This window comes from Nerophis lumbriciformis, linkage group LG08 (assembly GCF_033978685.3).
Source record: "Nerophis lumbriciformis linkage group LG08, RoL_Nlum_v2.1, whole genome shotgun sequence".
Classification (NCBI taxonomy): domain Eukaryota; kingdom Metazoa; phylum Chordata; class Actinopteri; order Syngnathiformes; family Syngnathidae; genus Nerophis; species Nerophis lumbriciformis.
The window spans coordinates 10,720,001-10,746,770 of NC_084555.2; the positions used below are offsets into that span (position 1 = coordinate 10,720,001).

The window sequence follows — 26,770 nt, forward strand, 5'->3', positions numbered from 1 at the left end:
CCGGCTGCACTAAATGATAATATAAATACATTTAATAAAGTCAAATACAAATAAGGCAACAAGAGAAGAATCCTACACTTCTCTTTTGTAAAGTAAATCTGAACAGCCGACATGGGCATCTACATCAACTATATGATTTGCCTGAGAAGCTGGACAGGACACAAAAAAAAAATAAAAAAATAAAAATAAAATAAAAAACAGTGTGGCGCATATTTGTAACAGTGTTAAAGTTGTTTATACGGCCACCCTCAGTGTGACCTGTATGGCTGTTGACCAAGTATGCCTTGCATTCACTTGTGTGTGTGTGAAAAGCCGTAGATATTATGTGACTGGGCCGGCACGCAAAGACAGTGCCTTTAAGGTTTATTGGCGCTCTGTACTACTTGAAACCAATACTTTCCGATATTACATTTTAAAGCATTTCGCAGTCCGATATTATCGGACATCTCTAGTTAAAAGGCACACATTTTTATCTTATTTACTGAACTCTACCCATTTTGTAGTCTGTTGTTTTCAATTTTTCTCATTGCTATTCTTACTATTATATAATTTGTTTTATTTATTTTTAAATGTAGAGTATATTTTTTATAAAAATGTATAGTATTTTTTAGGTTACGTACATTTTTGAGTATTCTCCATGTCTTTTTTTTCTTCCCTTTTTAAACTGGTGTAAACAACTTAGTGTTGCAACTTGCCTGTGTATGAAAAGTGCAAAATAAATAAAGTTGTGATTTGATTTGAAAGAACTCGTAGCAATGTACAAAAGGTGAGGGTTCGCGTGGCTCTCCCCTCCCCTAAATAAATACAATAAATGCTCCCTAATCATATCGTTCATCATTTGCATGTAAAACTACAAAACCCCAAATCAGTGAAGTTGGCATGTTGTGTGATTTGTAAATAAAAACAGAGTACTGTGACGGCACAGCAGGAAAAGAAGACGGCAGAGAGGCGATGACGTGGTTAGCCGGCAGCGTGTTTAATGACGGCTCAATATGTGAGTGTGGTGTGTGATTAATCCAAAGAGATGCAGTGTGACTATGTGTGAGTATTATCTGAGCGTGGTTACCAGAGGGTGTTGAGCATGCGTGTTGAGATCGAGGCGGAAGTCCAATAAGGGCAGGCGGATGGTCGAGGATTGATTGATTGATTGATTGATTGAGACTTTTATTAGTAGATTGCACAATACAGTACATATTCCGTACAATTGACCACTAAATGGTAACACCCGAATACATTTTTCAACTTGTTTAAGTCGGGGTCCACTTTAATCAATTCATGGTAAGGACATGAGCAAGGCATCGTGGTCAGTGGGCAGGCGTGAGGTCGAAGTCCAGAAAGGCAAGGAGGAATCCACAGGGGGTCCAGGGAGACGAGACACACAGCTCGACGACAAGGAAGGGCGACAGGAAGCTGGAGGACGACGCAACACGCGAGACAATGAACACGAGGGGAAGGGAGCACAGGGAGAGAGTATGCACATGCGAGAAAGCTAGAGACGTGAGGGCTTACTGTACTAGGTACGAGAAGCTACGTTCTGGCACCGGATGTCAAGACGCGCTGGCTTATGAAGGCTGGTCGCTCATTATGGGCAGGTGTGCTGATTGCAGATCTCCTGCAGCCGTGTGGAGAGGAAGCGCCCGTGGGTGTGGCCCGCGGTGCTCTCAGCAATAGAATATAAGTTGAAAAGGATTTGCAAAGACAAGATATTTAATGTTCGAACTGAGAAACAACATTTTTTTTTTTTCAAATAATCATTAACTTAGAATTTAATGGCAGCAACACGTTGCAAAAAAGTTGTCACAGGGGCATTTTTACCACTGTGTTCAATCAATCAATCAATCAATCAATGTTTAATTATATAGCCCTAAATCACAAGTGTCTCAAAGGGCTGCACAAGCCACAACGACATCCTCGGTACAGAGCCCACATAAGGGCAAGGAAAAACTCACCCCAGTGGGACGTCGATGTGAATGACTATGAGAAACCTTGGAGAGGACCGCATATGTGGGTAAACCCCCCCCTCTAGGGTTTTCCTTTTAACAACACTCAGTAAACATTAGGGAACTGAGGAGACCAATTTTTGAAGCTTTTCAGGTGGAATTCTTTCCCATTTTTGCTTGATGTACAGCTTAAGTTGTTCAACAGTCCGTGGTCTCCATTGTGTTATTTTAGGCTTCATAATGTGCCACACCTTTTTTAATGAGAGACAGGTCTGGACTACAGGCAGACCAGTCTAGTACCCGCACTCTTTTACTATGAAGCCACGCTGTTGTAACACGTGGCTTGGCATTGTCTTGCTGAAATAAGCAGGGGCGTCCATGATAACTTTGCTTGGACGGCAACATATGTTGCTCCAAAACCTGTATGTACCTTTCAGCATTAATGGTGCCTTCACAGATGTGTAAGTGACCCATGTCTTGGGCACTAATACACCCCCATACCATCACAGATGCTGGCTTTTCAACTTTGCGCCTATAACAATCCGGATGGTTCTTTTCCTCTTTGTTTCGGAGGACACGACGTCCAAAGTTTCCAAAAACAATTTGAAATGTGGACTCATCAGACCACAGAACACTTTTCCACTTTGCATCAGTCCATCTTAGATGAGCTCGGGCCCAGCGAAGCTGACGGCGTTTCTGGGTGTTGTTGATAAATGGCTTTCGCTTCGCATACTAGAGTTTTAACTTGTACTTACAGATGTAGTGACGAGCTGTAGTTACTGACAGTGGTTTTCTGAAGTGTTCCCGAGCCCATGTGGTGATACCCTTTACACACTGATGTGGCTTTTTGATGCAGTGCAGCCGGAGGGATTGAAGGTCCGTAAGATCATCGCTTACGTGCAGTGATTTCTCCAGATTCTCTGAACCGTTTGATGGTATTACGGACAGTAGATGGTGAAATTCCTTGCAATAGCTCGTTGAGAAATGTTGTTCTTAAACTGTTCGACAATTTGCTCACGCATTTGTTCACAAAGTGGTGACCCTCGCCCCATCCTTGTTTGTGAATGACTGAATGGAAGCTGATTTTATACCCAATCATGGCACCCACCTGTGCCCAATTAGCCTGTTCACCTGTGGGATGTTCCAAATAAGTGCTTGATGAGCATTCCTCAACTTTCTCAGTATTTTTTGCCACTTGTGCCAGCTCTTTTGAAACATGTTGCAGGCATTAAATTCCAAATGAGCTAATAGTTGCAAAAAATAACAAAGATGTCCAGTTCGAACATTAAATATCTTGTCTTTGCAGTCTATTCAATTGAATATAGGTTGAAAAGGATTTGCAAATCATTGTATTCTGTTTCTATTTACGATTTACACAACGTGCCAACTTCACTGGTTTTGGGGGTTTGTATATTTATTCTCTTTGACATGTGTTTTTTGTTAATATTTTTGGGGTGTCTAGAACAGATTAATAGAATACACAGTATGGGGAAACAAATGGCATTCCTTGGTTACTAACACACAAAAAAAGGAACAACAGCTTGAAACGTTTATGCACTTTGATTTATTTCGGTACAAAAGAATGGGCATGATATGACGATATCACAACTTGTTTTGATAATGAAATACTACAGGGATACATGTTCGCTTTGAAATGATGCGTAACATATAAAGAAGCAAATAAAAAATAAAAAAGTATAATAATAATTCCACACACACACACACACACACACACACATACACGTACACATTCCATGCATACTATGAAAATCCGAATGCAGTCGTACTGTCTCCAGTAGAACTCTCTGTGGTTACACCAAACAAACAAGCAGGAAATGGCCACAGGTTGTTGTTGTTGTTGGTTTCTTTTTTTGGGCTAATTGACGAACAATACTAACGTTGTGTGGTTTTACGGCGGGAAATGTGAGACGTTTGGTTCTGAATGAACGATGTGGTGAAACTACCAGGCGGCAGTGAGAAACGTTACTAGCAGGCGTTTGACATGTAATATAAAACAAAAACATTCCTTTAGAGGAAACGACGGGTATGTTTTAAGCCGCCAAAGTAGCAACCTGCTCAGGCTAAATGCTGGATACAACACAAAACAGCTCCATTGAAATACATAGCGGAAAAATGATAGTTGACAAAACACTGTCATATTAAAATCTATTTACAAACTCATATGTACAAGCTTAAAACATAATAAATGCTTCAAATATTACAATCAAACTTGATGGAGGTATTTACAAAAAAAAGAATAATGGAGACTTTTTACGAAATTGAAAGGTCAGCTCAGTCCAGGTCTCTTATTGTTTTTGTGTCAGTCCACTGCTGCTGTTTGTTGTAGTGCTTAAAAGAGACAGCTGGGATCCTGGAGTGGAGTCATACTTCGAAGAGAGTGACCTGGAAGTGACCGCTGGCCGCCTCGGACATCTCGATGAGGAAGGCCGACTGGTTGGTGTAGTGTTCGATGATGTTGTCGTCCATGTTGACGTAAATCCTGGCGAAGAAAAAAAGACTCCATCAGCAAAAGTCGCGCTAAAGAGCCGGAGATGGACTTAACTATGTTTTCCGAGGCATGCAGAGCACGAAAACGAGTGCGGGGGACAGTGCTGAGAAGAAAAAGCGGATTTCGTTCATTGAATTAAAGAAAGAAATCATCGGAAATATGTCCGAGCGTGTCGCGCATACTTGCCAACCCTCCCGGATTTTCCGGGAGACTCCCGAAATTCAGCGCCTCTCCCGAAAACCTCCCGGGACAAATTTTCTCCCGAAAATCTCCCGAAATTCAGGCAGAGCTAAAGGCCACGCCCCCTCCAGCTCCATGCGGACCTGAGTGACGTGTCGACAGCCTGTTTCCACGTCTGCTTTCCCACAATATAAACGGCGTGCCTGCCCAATGACGTTATAACTGTAGAATGATCGAGGGCGAGTTCTTGGTTTCTTATGTGGGTTCAATGTTAGGCAGTTTCATTAACGTCCTCCCAGCGCGGTAACAACACACAACAACAGCAGTCACGTTTTCGTTTACCGTAAAGCAGTTTGTCTGGCGTAAACAGCAATGTTGTGACACTCTTAAACAGGACAATACTGCCATCTAGTGTACATGCATATGTGACAATAACATCTAGGGCTTTTAGAGAGTGCAGTGCACAACTTCGCACACAACAAGGAGACGAAGCAGAATGCATCATCAGAGAGGGTGTTCAGCATGGTTAGAAAAATAGTGACAGAGAATAGAACAAGGATGGACAATTCAACCCTTAACTCAACAATGAGTAGATGAGTGTTATGTGTGTGTAAATAAATGAACACTAAAATTCAAGTATTTCTCTTATATATATATATATATATATATATATATATATATATATATATATATATATATATATATATATATATAATTAAATATATATATAGCTACAATTCACTGAAAGTCAAGTATTTCTTATATATATATATATATATATATATATATATATATATATATATATATATATATATATATATATATATATATATATATATATATATATATATATGTATGTGTGGGGAAAAAAAATCACAAGACTATTTCATCTCTACAGGCCTGTTTCATGAGGGGGGTACCCTCAATCGTCAGGAGATCTCCTGACGATTGAGGGTACCCCCCTCATGAAACAGGCCTGTAGAGATGAAATAGTCTTGTGATTTTTTTTCCCCACACATACATATATTGCGCTCTACTACGGTATCGAGTATATATATATATATATATGAAATACTTGACTTGGTGAATTCTAGCTGTAAATATACTCCTCCCCTCTTAACCACGCCCCCAACCCCACCCCCCCCACCTCCCGAAATCGGAGGTCTCAAGGTTGGCAAGTATGGTGTCGCGAGCTAACTTATTTAAGCACCGCTAGTCTGCACGTTACTGAAGCAGAATGAGTCGGCGATACCAGCCGAGGACATTGAAATATCTGAACATTTATCCATGAAAATATGGAGAAGCTGCAGATGGTGTGTTTGATGGAAAACTAGCTCGCTTGGAAATGCCATCAAAGTCCACTCTCCAAGGTAGACACTGTACATTATTATTACATTACTTCCTGGAACTACTGTTGTTTGTAATGCATTTGATTGTTTAGTTTTTCACAATGTATTTTTATTAAAAAGTGAATTTTGTTTAGTTACAGTACGTGTTAAAATTAGGCTGTTTTGGTGAGGCCAAGCACTGATCAAATGGATTTTAATTTGCGCTGTGTCGCATTATTAGGTTTTTTTGCAAGGTATGAGCTACGTCACAGAACAAATTAAACTCCTATCCCAAGGTACTATTTTGTTTAAATCTGAGCTGTACTTTTTGCAATAGGCAAAATACTCATTTTACTTGTTTCACATGTTTTCTCAAGTCTTTTTTTTTTCTTGTTTGGTTGGCAGACTAAATATATTTAGTATGTCTCATATTTTCAGTACCTTTTACCAAAAAAAAAAAAGAAAATTGGAAACAACATAAATAGTTAATGGTAATCACAGATGCATTGTTCGACAGAAATACGTTTTTTGTTTGTTTTAGAAATAAAATAAAAAGCAATTAAGTAGTTTTATTTTTTTTTTTAAATATAAAAAACATTCTATATTTAGAAATATACTTTTAAAGGAAATAAATATTTTTATTTTTAGAAAATATTTCTATACAAATAAGTATTGATTTAGAATATGTATTTTAGGGAAAATAAGCATATGTTTAAAAAAAAAAGTTTTTTATATTAAAAAATATTTTTTATATAAAAAACAAGAGTTTTTTTTATCTTTACAAAAAAGAAAAACATATTCTCACATAGAAATATGTTTATAATTAGATTTAAAAAAATTTTTTTTTTAAAGGAAATAAGTATATTTGTATCTTTTCAAGTATTTTTATATTCAAAAAATGATTTTTATATTGGTAAAAATATTGAAAAAAGAAAGTATTTTAATCTTCAAAAATTACGTATTCATATTTCTTTAAAACATTTTATATATATCCCCTGATGTGGGATCTGAACCGAGGATGTCGTTGTGGCTTGTGCAGCCCTTTGAGACACTTGTGATTTAGGGCTGTATAAATAAACATTGATTGATTGATATAGAAAATAATAATTTTTATAATTATATATTTTTAAAGGAAATATTTTTCTTTGAAGAAATATTTCGTACAAATATATGTACAAAATATTTTACAAAAATATATAGTAGACAAATATTTTGGAAAATATTGATATTAGTATTTTCGTATTTTAAAAATGTATTTTTTATATAAAAATACGTTTTTATAATTGGATGTTTTTATGATTGGAAAGTATTTTTATATCTAAAAAAAACATGTATTTTTTGTATTCTGTTTTTTTTACCCTGCTTTCAAGTATTTCCGCATGCTTGGATTTGAGTTTTTGTTGTTTTTGTACTTTGGCCTACAAAAACCGGGTTACTCATCCTATTGTCTGATGTCGACAACATGCAATCAAGTTTTCATTGTGATACGTTCTGGGTTGGAAAAACTCAATATCTATCTCTCGCATCAGTTGTTGCTTCATAAATCAGGACAGTCTGATTCTTCCTCCTCCTCCTCCTCCTCCTTTTGCCTCAGCCCTAACCCGTGAAGTCTGTAAAGGCTTTAATGACCGAATTAGCGGGCCGCTCATGCGCTCCGCCTGTAGGGGACAAGGTTGATTGAAGACGAGAGGGTGAGGAGACGAGGGAATTACCAGGAGAATGTAACTCAACCTGTTAGTGTTGGCTGCTGGCCCTGCGGTGGTGACGAGTTGGCAGGAAAAAAAAAGTCACGGAAATATCTCTCAGAGTGAGGCGGCTTTTCTCAAACTCTACTTTTTAAGTCTTGAAATTGCACTTTTGAGGGAATTTAGGGACTGAACCCAGCAGCCACACTTTCATTGATGCAAAACTCTCATGACTGACTTGTAGTGGAAACGCACAACAATCAGTTGTGACTTACATGCAGGACTTTTGCAATATTTATATCCTCCCTTAGTCATATTTTTCCTTAGGGGGAGTCGTAATTAACACATTCCACCAAGCTGAGCCAACCTACCGACCGACCCGGTCTGTCAACTTGAGATTCCGTAAAGGAAGCCGAGATTAGAGCGTGAACTCATGCGGGTTTCTTACCCTCGTTTGCATTTCTTGTAGATTTTCCCAATGGTGTCTTCTTGCATGCCGTACTTTCCTGAAATCTGAGCAAAGAATTACAGACGATGAGTCGAGACCAGAGCATCTTTGACACAATTCAATATTAGGCGTTTAGTTTTTGGTGTACTCACCGCTTCTCGTAGGCCCCTCAGCGTTGGCGTGCTGAGCATGAGCGCGTCGAAGACCTCCTCGGCGCTGGTCCTCACGTAGAGCAGGACTGAGAATGGAAAGAGCCAACAACACACACACAAATCAAGCCAAGCCGCTTAGATTTGGTCACATTCAAATGCTTCAACTGATGCCAATAATCTCAAAAGATTATTGCACTAATCATGTATCAACACAGATTAATCACCCAATTTATTTGGTCTGTATTTGTGTCACTTTTTTTTTTTAAGTACATTCAAATTATGCTTAATCACGATTAATCATAATTCAAAGTGTAAAGTATGCAAGCAAGTAATTCAGTGTGATAAGTCGTGCTCAATCACAATTTCGAAGTATAATTAATAAAATTCAACTAAATTTGACGGCACTAATTAAAAAAAAAAATATATATATATATATATATATATATATATATCAAAATAGCCTCCATTTGCTCTGATTACTGCTTTGCTCACTCTTGGCATTCTCTCGATGAGCTTCAAGAGGTCCTGAAATGGTTTTCACTTCACAGGTGTGCTTGAAGCTCATCAAGAGAATGCCAAGAGTGTGCAAAGCAGTGATCAGAGCTAAGGGTGGCTAGAATTGAACTACAATATAAAGTATGTTTTCAGTTATTTCACCTTTTTTTGTTAAGTACATAACTCCACATGTGCTCATTCATAGTTTTGATGCCTTCAGTGACAATCTACAATGTAAATAGTCATGAAAGTAAAGAAAACACATTGAATGAGGAGAAGGTGTGTCCAAACTTTTGGCCTGTACTGTATACGTATACACACACACACACACACACACACACACACACACACACACACACACACACACACACACACACACACACACACACACACACATATATATATATATACATATATATATATATATATATATATATATATATATATATATATATATGAATGGACCTCAACCTATATATATATATATATATATATACATATATATACATACATACATACATATATATATATATATATATATATATATATATATATGTATGTATGTATGTATGTATGTATGTATATGTATATATATATATACATGTATATATATATATATATATATATATATATATATATATATATATATATATATATATATATATATATATATATATATATATATATATATTTTATATGTATGTATGTGCATATAAGACTGCTTACCTCTTTGGGAATCTTCTCTGCGGGCTTGCTTGCTGGGTGGAGAACTGTTCTGCTCTCTTTCCGAGTACCTCCTCTTTAGTGAATTTCTAAAAATAAAAAGGAACGACGTTGGGAAGAGGACTTCAAATTAGGGGCAGGGACTTAATTGCATCAATTTGCATCATTGCCTTTATTAATTAAATACACCAATTAGGTGCTCTTTTCTGTCCCAGTACACAGAAGACATGGACGCAGAAGGTTGCTGTGAGTACAAGTCCGTAGTGCCGCCAAGACAACTAAGCGCAGGTGTGACAAATTTAACCCTGCAGAATTTTTTTTCAATAATAATAACACTATTATAATGGGTTAGATTTCATATAGCGCCTTTCTAGACACTTAAAGGGCTTTACAGTAAGACGCGTTATTCATTCCCTCTGCATTCACACATACAGTATATATGGTCTTAAGCTCCATTTGTAACCACAGCTGCCCTGGGGCAGACTGACGGAAGCGTGGCTGCCAATTTGTGCCAACGCCCTCTCCAACCACCACTAAACATTCATACATATTCATACGCCGTTGTGGGAGGCACTGCTAGCTAGGTGGGTGAAGTGTCTTGCCCAAGGACACAACGGCAGTGGCGAGGATGACAGAAGCTGCTCTACCATTTGAGCCACGCTGCCCCGAAACCGATGCACAGGATGCATGCACCGAGCAATCAACTGCCGTAGTGTCGCTAAGATAAGTAAGCCCACGTCTGGCCAAATGTTTAGAAAAAAATAATTAAATCATATAAAAACATGTGACCGTATTTTGCTGTTTAAGTGCGTAAAAATAACGTTGCTAAGTTCAAACAACATGAAATGTCATTCATTTACGACCAACAAGAAATTGTGTACTAACCATATCAGGGATTCTCAAACTGTGGTACGTGTACCACTAGTGGTACGCCAAAGAATCACTTGATTAAAATAAAGTGTTTTATTTTCTTATATTCAAACATGGTGTTACTGTTCAAACTGTGTGTATGTTACAGTGGCCAAACATATTAAATATACTTGTTAAATAAAACCTTGTTTTTGTTTTTGATGAACACTTAGGCCTATTACGCTACTGTATGTTAATGTTGGTCATTTTGCTGGTAATTGCAGAGCCAAGTTTTTTCTAAGGAGGCACTTGGTGAAAAAATATAATATAATAAAAGATCATATATAAAGATAAAAAAAATAAAAAATAAAAATAAATAAATAAATAAATAAATAAATAATTAAATTAAAAAAAAACAAAAACAAACAAAAAAAAAAAAAAGATCATATATAATACTCTGATAAATACTACAAATCAAGCCGTGAGCCAGTTGGGTCCTCAACCCAAGCCCGATTGAACCCTTTCTTATTGGAGCTTGCACAAGATGCTTACCTCTCATTGTCGTCCATGGTTGGGGCCTGCAGAAGGAAGGACAAAAAGATCTGATCAGAAGAGCGATAAACACGTTGCTTAATGCGCTCCATGCAACCTTTGTGTGCCGAGTCATGCCTCCGTCAAAGAATGTTATCGCCGCACAACACTGCATTTCCCGTAACCCCCCCTCTGCGAGGACAACCATTGTCTTGCAGGCACTTCTGCCGCCTCTAGTGGAAATCCATGGAGGTTTCATCATGGGCTTGCAGTGCATCCGGAACGTATTCAAAGTGCTTTACTCTTCCCACATTTATGCGCTACAGCCTTATTCCAAAATGGAATAAATTCATTGTTGTCCTCAAAATTATATACACAATACCTCATAATGACAATATAAAAATATATATATATATTTTTTGCAAATAGTTAATGGTAATCGCAAATGCGTTGTTCGACAGAAATAAGGTTTTTTTTGTTTCAGAGCGATTAAATAGTTTTATTTTTTAACTGTATAAAACAATTTCTATATTTAGAAATATACTTTTAAAGGAAATAAATATTTGTATTTTTTTATAAGTATTTCTATACAAATAAATATTGATTTAGAAAATTAATTTTAGAGAATAAGCATATATATATATATATATATATATATATATATATATTATATTAAAACAATTTTTTATATAAAAAATAAGATCTTTTTTATTTTTACAAAAAAAAATTATAATTAGATTTTTTTTAATGAAATAAGTATATTTGTATCTCTTCAAGTATTTAAAATATTTAAAACATATTTTTTTATATTGATAAAAATGTATATAAAAAAAGAAGAAAGTATTTTAATTTTGATAAATTACGTATTAATTATTATTTAAAAAAAATGTTTATATACAATTTAAGAATTTTTATATTTATATTTTTTAAAGGAAATATTTTTCTTTGAAGAAACATTTCGTACAAATATATGTACACACATATTTTTCAGAAATATATAATAGAGAAATATGTTGGATAATATTGATATTAGTATTTTTGTATTCTAAAAATGTATTTTTCATATTAAAATACGTATTTATTATGGGATGTTTTTATAATTGGAAACAAGTATTTTTATATTTAAAAAGACATGTATTTTTGTATTCAGAAAATGTATGTTTACCCCATATTGACAATGTGAAAAGTTTTTTATTTTTATTTTGCAAATTCATTCAAAGTAAAAAAATGTAAAAACACATGTACATAAGTATTTACAGCCTTTGCTCAATACTTTGTTGATGCACCTTTGGCAGCAATTACAGCCTTAAGTCTTTTTGAATACGATGCCACAAGTTCGGCACACCTATTTTTGGGCAGTTTCACCCATTCCTCTTTGCAGCACCTCTCAAGCTCTATCAGGTTGGATGGGAAGCGTTTGTTTTCATCCAGGATGTCTCTGTACATTGCTGCATTCATCTTAGTCTAGTCAGGGAGGTGACCAAGAACCCGATGGTCACTTTATCAGAGCTACAGCATTACACTGTGGAGAGAGGAGAACCTTCCAGAAAGACAAACATCTCTGTAGCGATAGTATAGTGGTCAGACAGAAAAAAAGTTTGCCAAAATGCACCTGAAAGACTCTCAGACCACGAGAAACAAAATGATCTGGTCTGATGAGACAAAGATTGAAGTCTTTGGCGTGAATGCCAGGTGTCATGTTTGGAAGAAACCAGGCAGGGAAGCATGGTTGTGGCAGCATCATGCTGTGGGGATGTTTTTCAGCGGCAGAAACTGGGAGACCAGTCAGGATAGAGGGAAATATGAATGCAGGAATGTACAGAGACATCCTGGATGAAAACAAACACTTCCCATCCAATATGATGGAGCCTGGGAGGTGCTGCAACGAGGAATGGGCGAAACTGCCCAAAGATAGGTGTGCCACGTTTGTGGAACTGTAGTCAAAAGGACTTGAGGCTGTAATTGATGCCAAAGGTACATCAACAAAGTATTAAGCAAAGGCTTTGAATACTTAGTACATGTGGTTTTTTAGATTAAAAAAAAATAAAAAAAATTTGCACTTAAAAAAAACACAACTTTTTCACATTGTCATTATGGGGTGTTGTCTGCAGAATTTTGAGGACAACAATGAAATAATTCCATTTTGAAATGAGGCTGTAACATAACAAAATGTGGATTAAATGAAGTGCTCCACTGAATATAATTCATAAACAGCTCGTGGGAACTTTGGCTTGTCTGAACAGCGCGGCGTGAGAAATAAGATGAGGGTGGCGCGTATTGGAGGACGCTGCTGATGTGCCAGGTGTGGAGGGCCCCCATTGCTCGCACTCGCTCAGGCTTGGTGGTTTCGACTCCAATTAGAGTCGTACCTCACTTTCTCCTCCCTTCTTTTTTCCCAGACCGATTTTTCTCACTGCATACTTTCCCACACTTCCCTCCACACCCCCGCCCTCCTCCTCGCTACCTGTCCCGTGCCCAGGTTGTTGCCTTCAGGGTGAACGAAGGGTCGGGATTATGACTCACGCCAGAGAAGTAGTAGTCGTAGTATTGGAAGGAGGCCTACCATGCGCTGTAAGTTGGATAGATGTGCCTCAGGGATGAAGAGGACTGGCTGTGTGATGTGGTCTTCCAAGGTCTGAAAGAAGGTGCAGTCACTTCCCATGGAGCTGCTTACCAAGGACTTGTTGGCTGGGAATCAAAAATTACAACGGACTGAAAATGACACAACCGTAGGGGTTCAATTGAGTTGATCATGTCAGCTATTTTACTGATAATTAGAGATGTCCGATAAATGCTTTAAAATGTAATATCGGAAATTATCGGTATCGTTTTTTTATTATCGGTATCGTTTTTTTATTTTTTTTATTTTTTTTCATTATTAAATCAACATAAAAAAACACAAGATACACTTACAATTAGTGCACCAACCCAAAAAAACCCCCCTCCCCCATTTACACTCATTCACACTCATTCACACAAAAGGGTTGTTTCTTTCTGTTATTAATATTCTGGTTCCTACATTATATATCAATATATATCAATACAGTCTGCAAGGGATACAGTCCGTAAGCACACATGATTGGGCGTGCTGCTGGTCCACTAATAGTACTAACCTTTAACAGTTAATTTGACTCATTTTCATTAATTACTAGTTTCTTTGTAACTGTTTTTATATTGTTTTACTTTCTTTTTTATTCAAGAAAATGTTTTTAATTTATTTATCTTATTTTATAAATTAAAAAAAACAAGGATCTTATCTTCACCATACCTGGTTGTCCAAATGAGGCATAATAATGTGTTAATTCCACGACTGTATATATCGGTTGATATTGGTATCGGTTGATATCGGTATCGGTAATTAAAGAGTTGGACAATATCGGAACATCGGATATCGGCAAAAAGCCATTATCGAACATCCCTACTGATAATCAATCAGGCATTTCTCTTTGTGCCACAATAGGTCAACGCTGGAGCAACACAGACCCGAATGTCAAATTTGGGGCTTGGAGTTTAGGAAATACTTATTTCAGGCGCTATTTCTGGGCCCCCACACTCCCGAGACTCCTAAAGGGCCCCCCCCCGTGCCACCCTAAACCCAAAGGTCGCCACCCCTTACACACACTTAGTATGTTTACGTGCACTAAAAAACTAAATGTGCATAGATTTGGTTAAAACCAGCTTTTTAAGACACATTAAGTCGTTTTTTTTTTACTTTTTAAAGATCTGGAAGATATTTAGATGAACCAGGGGTGTCAAACTCATTTTAGATGGGGGCATACTTATCAACCTTGAGACCTCCGAATTCTGGAGATGGTGGGTGGGTGGGGGTTTGGTGGTAGCGGGGGTGTATATTGTAGCGTCCCGGAAGAGTTAGTGCTGCAAGGGGTTCTGGGTATTTGTTCCGTTGTGTTTATGTTGTGTTACGGTGCGGATGTTCTCCCGAAATGTGTTTGTCATTCTTGTTTGGTGTGGGTTCACAGTGTGGCGCATGTTTGTTACAGTGTTAAAGTTGTTTATACGGCCACCCTCAGTGTGACCTGTATGGCTGTTGATCAAGTATGCCTTGCATTCACTTGTGTGTGTGTAAAAGTCGAAAATTTTATGTGACTGGGCCGGCACGCTGTTTATATGTAGGAAAAGCGGACATGATAACAAGTTGTTGAGGACACTAAAGGCAATGCCTTTAAGGCACGCCCCCAATATTTTCGGGGGGAATTCGAGAGAATGGTTGCCCCGGGAGATTTTCGGGAGGGGCACTGAAATTCGGGAGTCTCCCGGGAAATTCGGGAGGGTTGGCAAGTATGGATGGGGGTCCCCATGGAGAAATATCTACTCCCAAGTGGGCCGGACTGGTAAAAAACTTAAAAATAAAGACAACTTCAGATTGTTTTCTTTGTTTAAAAATAGAACAAGCACAATGTACAAATCATAATGTTATTTTTTTTTTTTTTTTTTTTTTACACTTACATGTTGCAGTTAATAATTTATTTGTCGTTATTTATATTTTCTGAACAAATTATGTGATAATGTTCATCAGTCAACTCATTGGTGATCATTTTCAATCTATCAAGATGAAAAATTACATCAAAATATAGAATGTTATTTATGTAATGTGATCATTTTCCTTGACATGTGATGTGTTTTGTACATATGTAGCATCATCTACGACAGAGCTGGGCAAATATTTTGACTCGGGGGGCCACATTGAGAGAAAAAAATGTGTCTGGGGGGGGGGGGGCAAGGTGTATGTGTGTATAAATTATATATACACAATTAAGCTGTAAAAGTCTGCCGTACAGTATGTGTGTTTGGGTCCCTTTTTTTCAGGAACACTATTACCAAAAGTCACAATGCCACTCAGTTTTTTACTGAATGGGACACCCAAAATGTACATGAAAATAAAGAAAGTGAAATTTATAACATTAACTATGAACAGTAAAACACTGAATATCATGTGTCTAGTGTATTGATGTTAAACGTCTAAAAAAATTATGTAGAACGTCCGGTGGGCCGGATTGAAAATCATAACGGGCCGCATGTGGCCCACTGGCCGTATTTTGCCCAGGTATGATCTACGAAGATACAAAAAATTGCTATTGCGACATCCAGTGGACACATTTAGAACAGCAGTTTCTTCTGTTCAAAAATTTCAGGTACATTTTTATACTTAGCAAACTCATGCCGCGGGCCGGATAAAACCTGGTCACGGGCCTGATCCGGCCCTCGGGTCGTACGTTCGACACCCCTGAGATAAACCCTCGAAAGTAGAGATGTCCCGATCCCCATCATGGGATAAGATAGTAGCTTTCCAAGTGCGTATAAAGAGAGATAACTCAAAGGAAAACAAGGAGAAAGTGGACAAGAGAGGAGGAGAGAAGCTTTCTAATTTATTTTTCTTGTTCTTACTAGTTTTTGGGTCACTTTTGTTATTGTTTACAAAGTCAGGGAGTGAGAAGCTTTGAGGGCAAAACCCGAATGGTTTTATCGGGAGCCAATATCAGTTTTTGCTTTTGTTTAGTTATTGTGCACTAGATACTTTATCTTGTTTAAAAAAAATGCACGTAACAATTTTGATTTACAACAATAGTCGAACATTTTAAATGAAATACGATGAGCTTTATAAAAATGTGGTATTGTGTTTACTTTAGTTACTTGCTATAAAACATTTTCAGATCTGTTGTCAAAGTATCATATCGGGACTCCGAATCGGATCAAAGCTGAGGTAAAAAATGTTGTTCTGGACACCTCTACCTGAAATAATTTTGTTTTGTTTAAAAAAAGCTTATTTTTAAATACTTTTAAATTACAACAAATTTAATACAAAATGTCCATAATATGAAATTAGACAATCATATTATTTACTTAAATACACATTTTATTTTACTTCAGATTGTAGACACTAACTGATTCATGTAGAATTATCATCAGTAGATAATATGAATCAAAATAACTTATCATTATTAATATTATGATTACATTATTACCTGTCTTTAAAACCTAATGAAACCTTTGTTACTTTACTCGAGGGTCCTTGAACACACCACAGTTATTATGGGCATTGAGATGCAAAAGTGAAACGTGTACATAACTTTCTCCTACGATGCCACAAATAGATTTATTTTAATTTTACCTTTCTTCTATCGCCTCACCCTCGTTCCGAAATGTGTGTAAATGCTTAAAGGTGAGATTTGATGAAGTTATGACGTCTGTGTTGCGTGAAGTGTTCCATTCTAGGCTATCCTGTTGGAAGGAACCAGTTTGTATTTTTGATGGGGAGGCGTAGGTAGTCTTAGACATTCTTAATCAGTTATATTATTTAAAAAATAATACTTTTTGCACCTTTTTTTAAATAAATGACATACTTCGATGACAGAAAAAAAATCTTCAAACTTTACAAAACCCCAGGGATGTACTTGCACACTAAAAAATAACCCAATTTTAACCCAACTACTGGTTCAGAAAAAGACGAACCCCTTATTTGAGTTATTTTAACTCAACATTTTGGGTAAAAATGGTCAACCAAAATTTTGCGTTGAATTATTTAACCAAAAAGTTGAGTTATGATAACTTAATATTGGGTTATTCCCAACCAAACTATTGGGTTGAACTATTAAACCTAAAAGTTTAGTTATTCTAACTCAATGTTGGTTGATTCATAACCCAACTATTGGGTTGAATTTATTTAACCCAAAAGCTGAGTAATGCTCACTACAATGTTGGGTTATTCCAAACCCAAATATTAGCTTGCGCAATTTAGCGCTCCTTGACCCAATAGTTTGTTAAAAATGATACATTTTACTGCTGGTTTATCCTACTCCTGCTCAAATATTTTCATTTACATAAAAGATGTGCCTGCGATGAGGTGGCGACTTGTCCGGGGTGTACCCCGCCTTCCGCCCGATTGTAGCTGAGATAGGCTCCAGCGCCCCCCGCAACCCCAAAGGGAATAAGCGGTAGTAAATGGATGGATGGAATAAAAGATGTGTGATTGTAAATAATGTTAATGAGATTAATCCTTTATAAAATTCCCTTCAAGAAAAAGTAACTTTTTATTAAAAAAAAGCCTTTTACCCCCAAAAATGCATTACTCATTGAAAAACAACCCAAAAATGGTTCATAGTTTTGAAAACCCAGAAATTGAGTTAAAATAATACCCTTATAGCCCAAAAAATTGATTTCCCTTCATAAAAATAACTCATGAATTGGGTTAGCAAAATAACCCAGCATTTTTTGGTGTATGTGCATGGGGATTGGTACATTGTCCCTACTCTGTGCCGCTGGCTGGGATTATGTGGCTTCTCCCAGCCAATCAGCAACTTAATGTGTTTTGTCAAAGTTGCAACATTGTAAAAAAAATAGTATTGTAGGGCAAAACACGAATGTCCACTGTAGTGGACACTGGCTCGATCTACCATATATGGCCATATGTTTCAGAAATGCCACATGGGAGAAAATTAAAGAATTGAGTATATTCTTTTGAAAACCAGCATCCTCACCAATGGACAATTGTTTTTCTTATCCTTCGTCAAAGTTGTGCAAAACACAAATGTCCACTGTGGTGGACACTGGCTTGATCTACCATATATGGCCATATGTTTCAAAAATGCCACATGGGAGGAAATGAAAGAATTGAGTATATTCATTTGAAAACCAGCATCCTCACCAATGGACAATTGTTTTTCTTTTCCTTTGTCAAAGTTGTGCAAAACACAAATGTCCACTGTGGTGGACACTGGCTTGATCTACCATACATGGCCATATGTTTCAGAAAAAATTTAAAAAATTAGTATATTCTTTTGAAAACCAGCATCCTCACCAGGGACAATTGTTTGTTTTTTTTCCTTTGTCAAAGTTGTGCAAAACACACATGTCCACTGTAGTGGACACTGGCTCCTAGAGGTTATGCTTGAGTTTATGAACAGATTTAAATAGTGACCCAATAAAAAACAAACATCAATATGAGCCCCTGACCCTCTCACAAGTCATTGCTTAGTTGGTATTTCCCCACACTAGTGTGCCATGAGATACAGTCTGGTGTGCCGTGGGAGATTATCTAATTTCACCTATTTGGGTTAAAAATATATTTTTTGCAAATCAGTTATTGTAGTCTGCCAATGATGTGTTGTTGTTGAGTGTCGGTGCTGTCTAGAGCTCGGCAGAGTAAACATGGTGTACCATATCATATCAGTAGGTGGCAGCCGGTAGCTAATTGCTTAGTAGATGTCGGAAACAGCGGGAGGCAGCGTGCAGGTCAAAAGGTGTCTAATGCTTTAACCGAAAATAAACAAAAGGTGAGTGCCCCTAAGAAAAGGCGTTGAAGCTTAGGAAAGACTATGCAGAACGAAACTAAAACTGAACTGGCTACATAGTAAACAAAAACAGAATGCTGGACGACAGCAAAGACTTGCTGTGGAGCAAAGGCGGCGTCCACAAAGTACATCCGAACATGACATGACAATCAACAATGTCCCCCACAAAGAAGGATAAAAACAACTGAATTATTATTAATTGCTAAAACAAAGTAGATGCGGGAAATATCGCTCAAAGGAAGACATGAAACTGCAACAGGAAAATATCAAAAAAGAAGAAAAAGCCACCAAAATAGGAGCGCAAGACAAGAACTAAAACACTACACACAGGAAAACAGCATAAAAACTCCAAATAAGTCATGGCGTGATGGGACAGGGGGTTACAGTACACCTACTTTGAGACAAGAGCTATAGTGATGCATGCTTGGTTATGGTTTAAAGTCATATCCAACAATTGCGACAACGACTTTTTACTGTCAACTGAGTTTCGTTTTTTAATGATTTCTGCTGGTGGACACAAAAAATGTGCCTTGGCTTAAAAAAGGTTGAAAAACACTGGTCTAGAGATACAACTACTGTACTGTTTTTCGCACGATATAGACAATACACGATGTAATTTATATAAATTTAACCAACGATAGAGCTTTTAAAACTATTGTCATATTGTTTTCTACTAACCCTTATCTGTATGCAATTTATGCAAAAAATGTGCCTTGCAAACAATGTCCGAGCACGTACCAAAAAAGTTTAGGACGGTATTTTTGAAGTTTTTGATAAATTCTTACCATTGGCATCATTGGTCGTCTTCACCCTCCTCTTGGTCCTCTTCCTCTCCTCATCGCGCATCTTTCGCTCGGCCCCCTGCGTATGCAAAAAAAAAAGTTATGAAAAAAAAGTCAGGTTGTGCTGATGTACAGCATATGCAGGATGCACAGTTGACTTACCTTATCGCAGAAAATCTTGACTTGGCAAGCAGCTCTGTGTATGAGCCGGTTGCTTCCCGAGCTGTAGTCGTAGGTATCTATCTGGAGGTTGAGGGGCAGGCCCTTCACGCCTTTCTGGGACGAGAAGTCTGTGCTCAACGAGTTGATGCCGATGAACACCTGCAGGAGGGAACAATTGTGTTATCTGCAGGGGTTGTTTTTTTTTTTTGATGCCATCGTCACGCGCTTACTGGCCATGACAGCTTTCAAGTCCTGTGGGCTAATGATAACATGACAAGAGGCCAACGTATAGCTCGGGAGTTTGTTTTACTTTCACCTAAGAATCTTTTCACGTTCCAGTGGGGAGTCAAAGCATACAAATTGGTACACATTTAAATGTTGAGCAGAAATGTATCGTTACTTTAATGGGAAGCGTAGGAAATAAACTAACAAAAGGTTTATGGGAACATAATCATGTTTTTTTGTTTGGTTTTTTTTTTATATCAGGAACTGCACTGCAAAAATAGAGATGTTAAGAAAAATAAATAGTGGAAATAAGACAAATATATTAAAAAAAAAACCCACAAAATACAATTTTACTTTAACATACACATAATATGGTATTGTGGGATGTTTTACTACCAAGATTATTCCTTACATACTCATTCTTACATACTGTACATTACCTTTTGCATTATATTAATTTATATTATTATATGTTGTCTACCTTGTACTTTTTTTTTTTTTAATGTCATTGCCTGAAATAAATTAATACATGGAAAAAAGATGTAAGATAGCAAAAAAACATGCCCTGTTTAAAAATAAATAAATAAAATTAAAAAAAAAATAATTAAAAAAAATATATATATATATGTATATATTTATTTATTTTTTTGTCCTTTTTTTCTGATACGTTAGTACCTCAAGATACGAGTTTAATCCATTTGGAATCAGCTCGAAAAATATTGCGAAACAGCATTGCCTATTAAAATGAATTAAAATCAATTTATTGGTACACGTGACATGCCTTTTAGATAGAAAAAGGATGTTTTAGATCAGGGGTGTCAAACTCATTTTAGATCGGGGGCCAGATGGAGAAAAATCTACTCCCAAGTGCGCCAGACTGGTAAAATCCCACACGATAACTTAAAAATAAAGACAACTTCAGATTGTTTTCTTTGTTTAAAAATAGAACAAGCACATTCTGAAATTGTAGAAATCATAATGTTGTTGGTTGTTTTTTTTACACTTACATGTTGCGGTTAATAGCATTCTATCTTTATTTGTCGTTATTTATATTTTCTGAATAAATTATATGATAATGTTCATCAGTCAACTCATTGGTGTTCATTTTCAATCTATCAAGATAAAAACATTTTTAAATCAAAATCAAATTACAGGATGTTATTTATCTAGTTTGATCATTTTCCTTGACTGATGTACTAACATCATGTGGTTTATTTTGTACATATGTAGCATCATCTACAAAGATACAAAGAATTGCTATTGCGACATCTAGTGGACACATTTAGAACAGCAGTTTCTTTCATTCAAAAATTTCAGGTTAATTTTTATACTTAGCAAACTCATCTGGCATGCCGGATAAAACCTGTTCGCTGGCCTAAACCGGCCCTCGGGCCTTACGTTTGACATCCTCGGTTTAGATCATAAATATTGTATGACAAACAATACAATAGACAGTAGTACAGCATGTAAGTTGGAGAGCGGAACTCTAGGGTACTTCTTTGTCAAACACACCACCAGCAGCTTTGCCATATTTCTTGGATACATGTCAGCCAATTTGGATATTATTTTAACATTTAACGTTAAAATCATTCTGCTTCACCGCTCAAACTCTTCCACCAAGTTAGCTATGGCGACATGTTTGCAATTTGTTTTCGATGATTTGTTACTTTATTTCAAAGAATATCATTCACTTTTTCTCACTTTCTTCCTTCCCATGATGGGAAAACAAAGTTATGTCCATGTCGAGCAAGTAAGACCGTTTGTTTTGGTCGAATCTTACTTGTGAACTGTGACATTCATTAGCGGTGGAAAGCCTTGTGATCCAAATTTTTGCTCGGAACCTGAATCATAACAATTAGCAGAGAGACCTGATCCTGAAAAACTCCTATTCTGATGTTCTCGTATCCCGAGGTACTACTGTATTTCATATTGCTTGCATTTCAGTTTGTGCAGAGCATTTTGTCCTAAACTGTAAGATAAAATACCCAAGCTTGCATGAATTCCCTGCAAAACTGTTGTTAATTATTTATACAGAAGAAATAAAGAAAGACATTGATTTGATACGAAATCGGAGCTCACATCGGGGCCATATTTCCCCTGACGTGACATATTTTTTCCAAAGGACTCTACTGTGTCTCCTAAGCATTCTTTCATTTCAGTACGAGATGTCTTCCCTTCCTGCTTGCCTCTCCACCCGCAGCAGGTTTTTTGGCATGCCCAACCCCACCGAGAATTTGGCCTTTGCGGCTGTGACTGAGCCTCGGGGCCAAACACATTTCTTGGATTCCTCCCCTCCCTCCTCAACCACTCCTTCCCCTCGTTCCCGTCTGTTTTATTTCTAACTCCTAAATCTTGCACCTGTCCGCATCGCAGATAAATGTTACCTTGGCTTCTTCGTTGGGGTTCCAGATAAAGGAAAGGGCGTTGAACGCGACCTCTTCCACGTCGCTGATGCCGCTAAACACTTCCTTGTAGTCGGCTGTGACGACGGAGAGATCGAGTTAGGCGGGGTTTATGGGAACTGTACGGTGCAGGTGGATTTTGCGTCACATACCGATGTCAATGACCCTTTGCTTGACGGTTGGCTGGCGTGCGTGCCAGTGGTTCCAAAAGCGTAGCTGCATTTCCGGGGTTTTGTCATTCTCAAAAACCGCCATGACCACCGTCTGGAGTAGGAGAAAGGTGGAAGAGAATTTAGCGTCAAGTGGTGATCACTCATTACTTCAAATCCTTCCTTTCTGCCTCTCTTGTCGTCACTTATTTGCCGTGAGCTGTTTGTGTACGTTTGTCCCTTCTTACGGCCTTGACAAAGAAAAGATTGTCGCCCTGTGCTGTTCAAAAACAACACCACACCTTCCCCCACTCCTTGTTTTGTTGCTGCTGCACACGTCAGCTCAAAGATTTGGAGCTGGCGTTATCACAGACAGGATTTCCCAACCCAGAGTGTTAGTCAGTTCCACGTGAAATACAAAATAATTGGGAAGGTTGTCCCCTTTTGACCATCTCAACAAATTACCTTGACTTTAGTCGTCGTGATGCAGGCACTGCTGTCCACTCCCTGCAAGGTGATGGGATAGAACTGCCCCTTGTTCAGGTAGACCATGGGCAACTCACTGGATTTGTAAGAGGATGCCGCGGGAGCACCCAGGGAGAACTGGAGCTCACTCCTATATCTCTCAGGCGGGGATCCGGCATAGGATCCAGAGTAGACGGGACTGGAGTGGTCCTCTGCATAGCCACTGTTGTAGTTGAGAGTCTAAGAACCGCATAAAACAACAAGTTAGACACAGCTAGCGTGTAGGAGATTGAGGTGTCCTGTACCTCCGCATTGGGGTCAGGAAAAGCGCCGGGTTCAGGCCACTTTTGCAGTATAGAGTCAAAGATGATATTGAGATCCTGCTTGTCGGTGTCCGCCGCCACGCTGGTCAAGGTGGCGTAGGTGTCGGCGCTTGGCGGCAGGGACGGATTCTGCTTGGATCCTAGCACCTCCAAGGAGTAGCTGGCCGGAGCACTCTCGGAGAGGATCTTCATGACGTTGGCGGACGTCTCCAAAGAGACAAGGTCATTGGTTGGAGTCCTGGCGGCAAAGAGAATCATCTGTCACATGTTTTTAGGTGTACACACTCCTTGGAAGGAGTCTTCAGTCTGGGGTGGGTACTGTTTGTGTCTTAATCCAGCTCTTGTTTGAGTTTCTCAAACACTAGCAGACCCACAATGGACTCAAGTCTCACCCAACCCGACATGGGTGACACTAAGGGTAAAGGGCTGAGTTAATTGTCTGTCCTAAGAGAGCTGCTGATGGAGACCAGAGAGGCAAACATGGCTGTGTTTGATTTGAGGATTACCCCTTTTCCCCCTATTTCCTCTTGAGTTTTTATCAAACTCTTACCTCTCTGTTGGTTTGCAGACGCTACCGTTTCGACTCAAGCCGGTAATCTTCTGCTCCTTCTGGTTCTGGAAAGATAACGTCAACGTCAACTCTGATGAAGCAATACCCGAATTGTCATTGGTACGGCAGACTTACCTTGCATTGTTCATAAAGCATGGTGATGGCTGCCAAGTCGTCCCCAGGGTGGAGTCTGGGTTTGGACAGGCTCTCCTCCGGCAAGGTGTTCTCCAGGTAGGACCAGGAGTCCATTAAGTAGCTTGTGTTCAGACGGTTGTGATAGTTGAAGTTCTCGCTCTGAAAGACCACTCCCAGAGTCCTTTGTGAGGAATTCAATAATGGATTGGTTAGAATCAGAGGTGGAATTATCTTTAACTGCTAACTACGAGACACATATTGGAAGCTAAGCCACGATGGTAAGTGGTGATAACAGAAAGTTTAATATCGATACAGAGGTTAACAGAAGTTAAATCAGTGATTCTTATTTTTCTCTCATATGTGAACATGTTTAAGAGAAGGTGTAGTATTGATCCAAACGAACTAAGTGAAAGAAGCATCGATATTTTCTTGACTATGAGTTTTTATGCACAACATTCTCCTTAGAACCAGCGTGCTTTGCAATAAACACTTGTTATGCAAAACCACAAATGTCCACTGCAGTGTACACTGGTCCCCAGAAGGATATATAAACAAGGCGTTAGCATCCAAATGTCTAAATGTGAGTGTTTTCATTCCTCCCTCTGTGACAACTCATCCATTCATCACGTCGTGACGAGTGAGTTCATTCTCCCCCCTGAGCATGAAAGGTTTCGATTGCAAAACATCCTGAGCAAGAATATGTCGAAAAACTCTCAGGTAGAGGGAGAAAAAACAGGGGGGTGGCGGAGGGGTTTGGGGTTGTGTTTTTGTTCTTTTACTGCAGCGAAAGCCAAACAAACACATTCTTCAATCCTGTCTTGTTTGTAGAGAAGCAAACAGATTTAGAGGATTGGATTTGTTTGGGGACTTCATCCGTGACGTGGTCCTGAAGAATCCCTTTTGGAGTTTGCCTGACAGTTGACTCCGGATAAATAGCTCGTTAAATGTGCCGACAGAGGGGGGAAAGACCCCCAGGTGGTTAAGACATGCAGGACTTAGAGGTGCACCTGCTGCACCAACATCTACACCGCACACATTCATGCTCCTACAGACACATTAAGGGGGCTAAGGGGGTCTTCTCAGGTTACACCCCCCCCATCCCACAGCGTTATGTAATTCAATGCATTACATGCTGTCATTGCATCCAACACTTTAAGAGGAGATTCCTACTTCCAAGCGTCCTTTTGTGCTTGGCGGCCTCCAGGTGACAGACAAGCACGGACCACTACTATCACTTTCTCTCTTTCAAATCTTTCACATGGGGGTCTCGTTGCAGATTTAACATGGAGGGGTGGGTGGAGCACCTTAAAATCTTTAATGGATTAAAAAGCCGCATAAATTACTTACTCAGTCTCTTTGGTCATGTCTCCAGTCCGAGTGAGCTGAAATAAAGTTCCTTTGAGGGGGGTTTTCTTTCTTTTTGTTTCTTTTTTTTTTTCCTCTGCAGGTTAGGTTAGAGAGAATCACTGAGTGACGCGCCGATGACTTCAGTGTTTTGATTCCCTCTGCAGGTGGAGCCCACATGATATTTATACAAGCAGCGCCAGCTCACTCTCGCCTGCGATTGGCCAACATGCCTCTGAAACAGGTGTCTGATAGGACAGGTGTAGGATCTTTAACCCCCCCATGTCTGGGAGAAACCGTGCAAGCGCTTTGCAAGACAAGAAGCTGGAAGCATGAATGCTCACATAATAGAGCACGGTTGGGGATTTAAAAAAGGTGCGAGGGTTTCTTCACAGGGAGCCTGGAAGGGCTTTCAAATGTTAATTTGTGGTTTTGTTTTGTTTTTAGTTTCATTTTTTACCATCACCAACCACCCTTCCTGCTGCAGTTTTGGTGCAGTGCATGTACTTTTGGATGTGTTAGTAAAGTTCCTAATGCAGACACTGCATTGTTTTGGATATAGAACAAATAAGAGACGTATACACCTAGTTTATGACATGACATAGCCGTTTTATTCATGGGGAATTGTACTGTAATATTTTCATACTAATACATTTAAAACAAAAACTAGTATTATGTTTACACTTAATTTAGTATTCACAATTTTAGCCTTTCTTTTTTTTTTAAATGATGTTGCTGAATGGGCCCTTTTAGAATGAATAGAAATATATAAGTAATAATTTTCAAGTCCGGCATGTTTGAAACTATTTTTTCATTTACGTCTGTTATTTTTTTTTAAATAATACTGCCATGAAACAATTGCATTAAAAAGCCACTATTTTAATTATATTAAAAATGCTATTTTTTTAAATGCAATTTAATTTAATTTAATGTAATGAAAACATCTACTTAAAAAAACACAAACTTTTATAGCAGAAAAAAAAATACCAAAAATTACAGTACATTGTTTTTAAATGCATTCATTTAATTTAATAGCCATCTATCCATTTTCTACCGCTTGTCCCTTTTGGGGTCGCGGGAGCTG

The 26,770-nt window shown here is 38.1% G+C and overlaps 1 protein-coding gene across 1 annotated transcript; it reads right to left on the minus strand.

Annotated features, from left to right (window-relative positions):
• Window positions 1–3,485: 3,485 nt before the first annotated feature.
• Window positions 3,486–25,830, minus strand: grhl3 (grainyhead-like transcription factor 3). Its single transcript, XM_061968250.2, has 15 exons — window positions 25,690–25,830; window positions 24,343–24,523; window positions 24,208–24,272; window positions 23,640–23,895; window positions 23,335–23,574; window positions 22,873–22,984; window positions 22,703–22,797; window positions 20,094–20,252; window positions 19,935–20,010; window positions 13,404–13,528; window positions 10,862–10,887; window positions 9,464–9,549; window positions 8,243–8,328; window positions 8,091–8,155; window positions 3,486–4,440 (listed from the first exon to the last, which is right to left on the minus strand). The coding sequence occupies exons 1-15, from the start codon at window positions 25,704–25,706 to the stop codon at window positions 4,323–4,325; spliced, it is 1,707 nt and encodes a 568-aa protein (XP_061824234.2). The 5' UTR covers window positions 25,707–25,830; the 3' UTR covers window positions 3,486–4,322.
• Between the last annotated feature and the right edge of the window lie 940 nt (window positions 25,831–26,770).

Excerpts from the sequence above, each read along its gene's own strand:
- grhl3 (XM_061968250.2), bottom strand. Across the intron at positions 24,273-24,342 it reads TGCTTTATGAACAATGCAAG|AACCAGAAGGAGCAGAAGAT; the intron begins GTAAGTCTGCCG and ends TTATCTTTCCAG. Across the intron at positions 4,441-8,090 it reads TACAAGAAATGCAAACGAGG|GATTTACGTCAACATGGACG; the intron begins GTAAGAAACCCG and ends TTTCTTCGCCAG.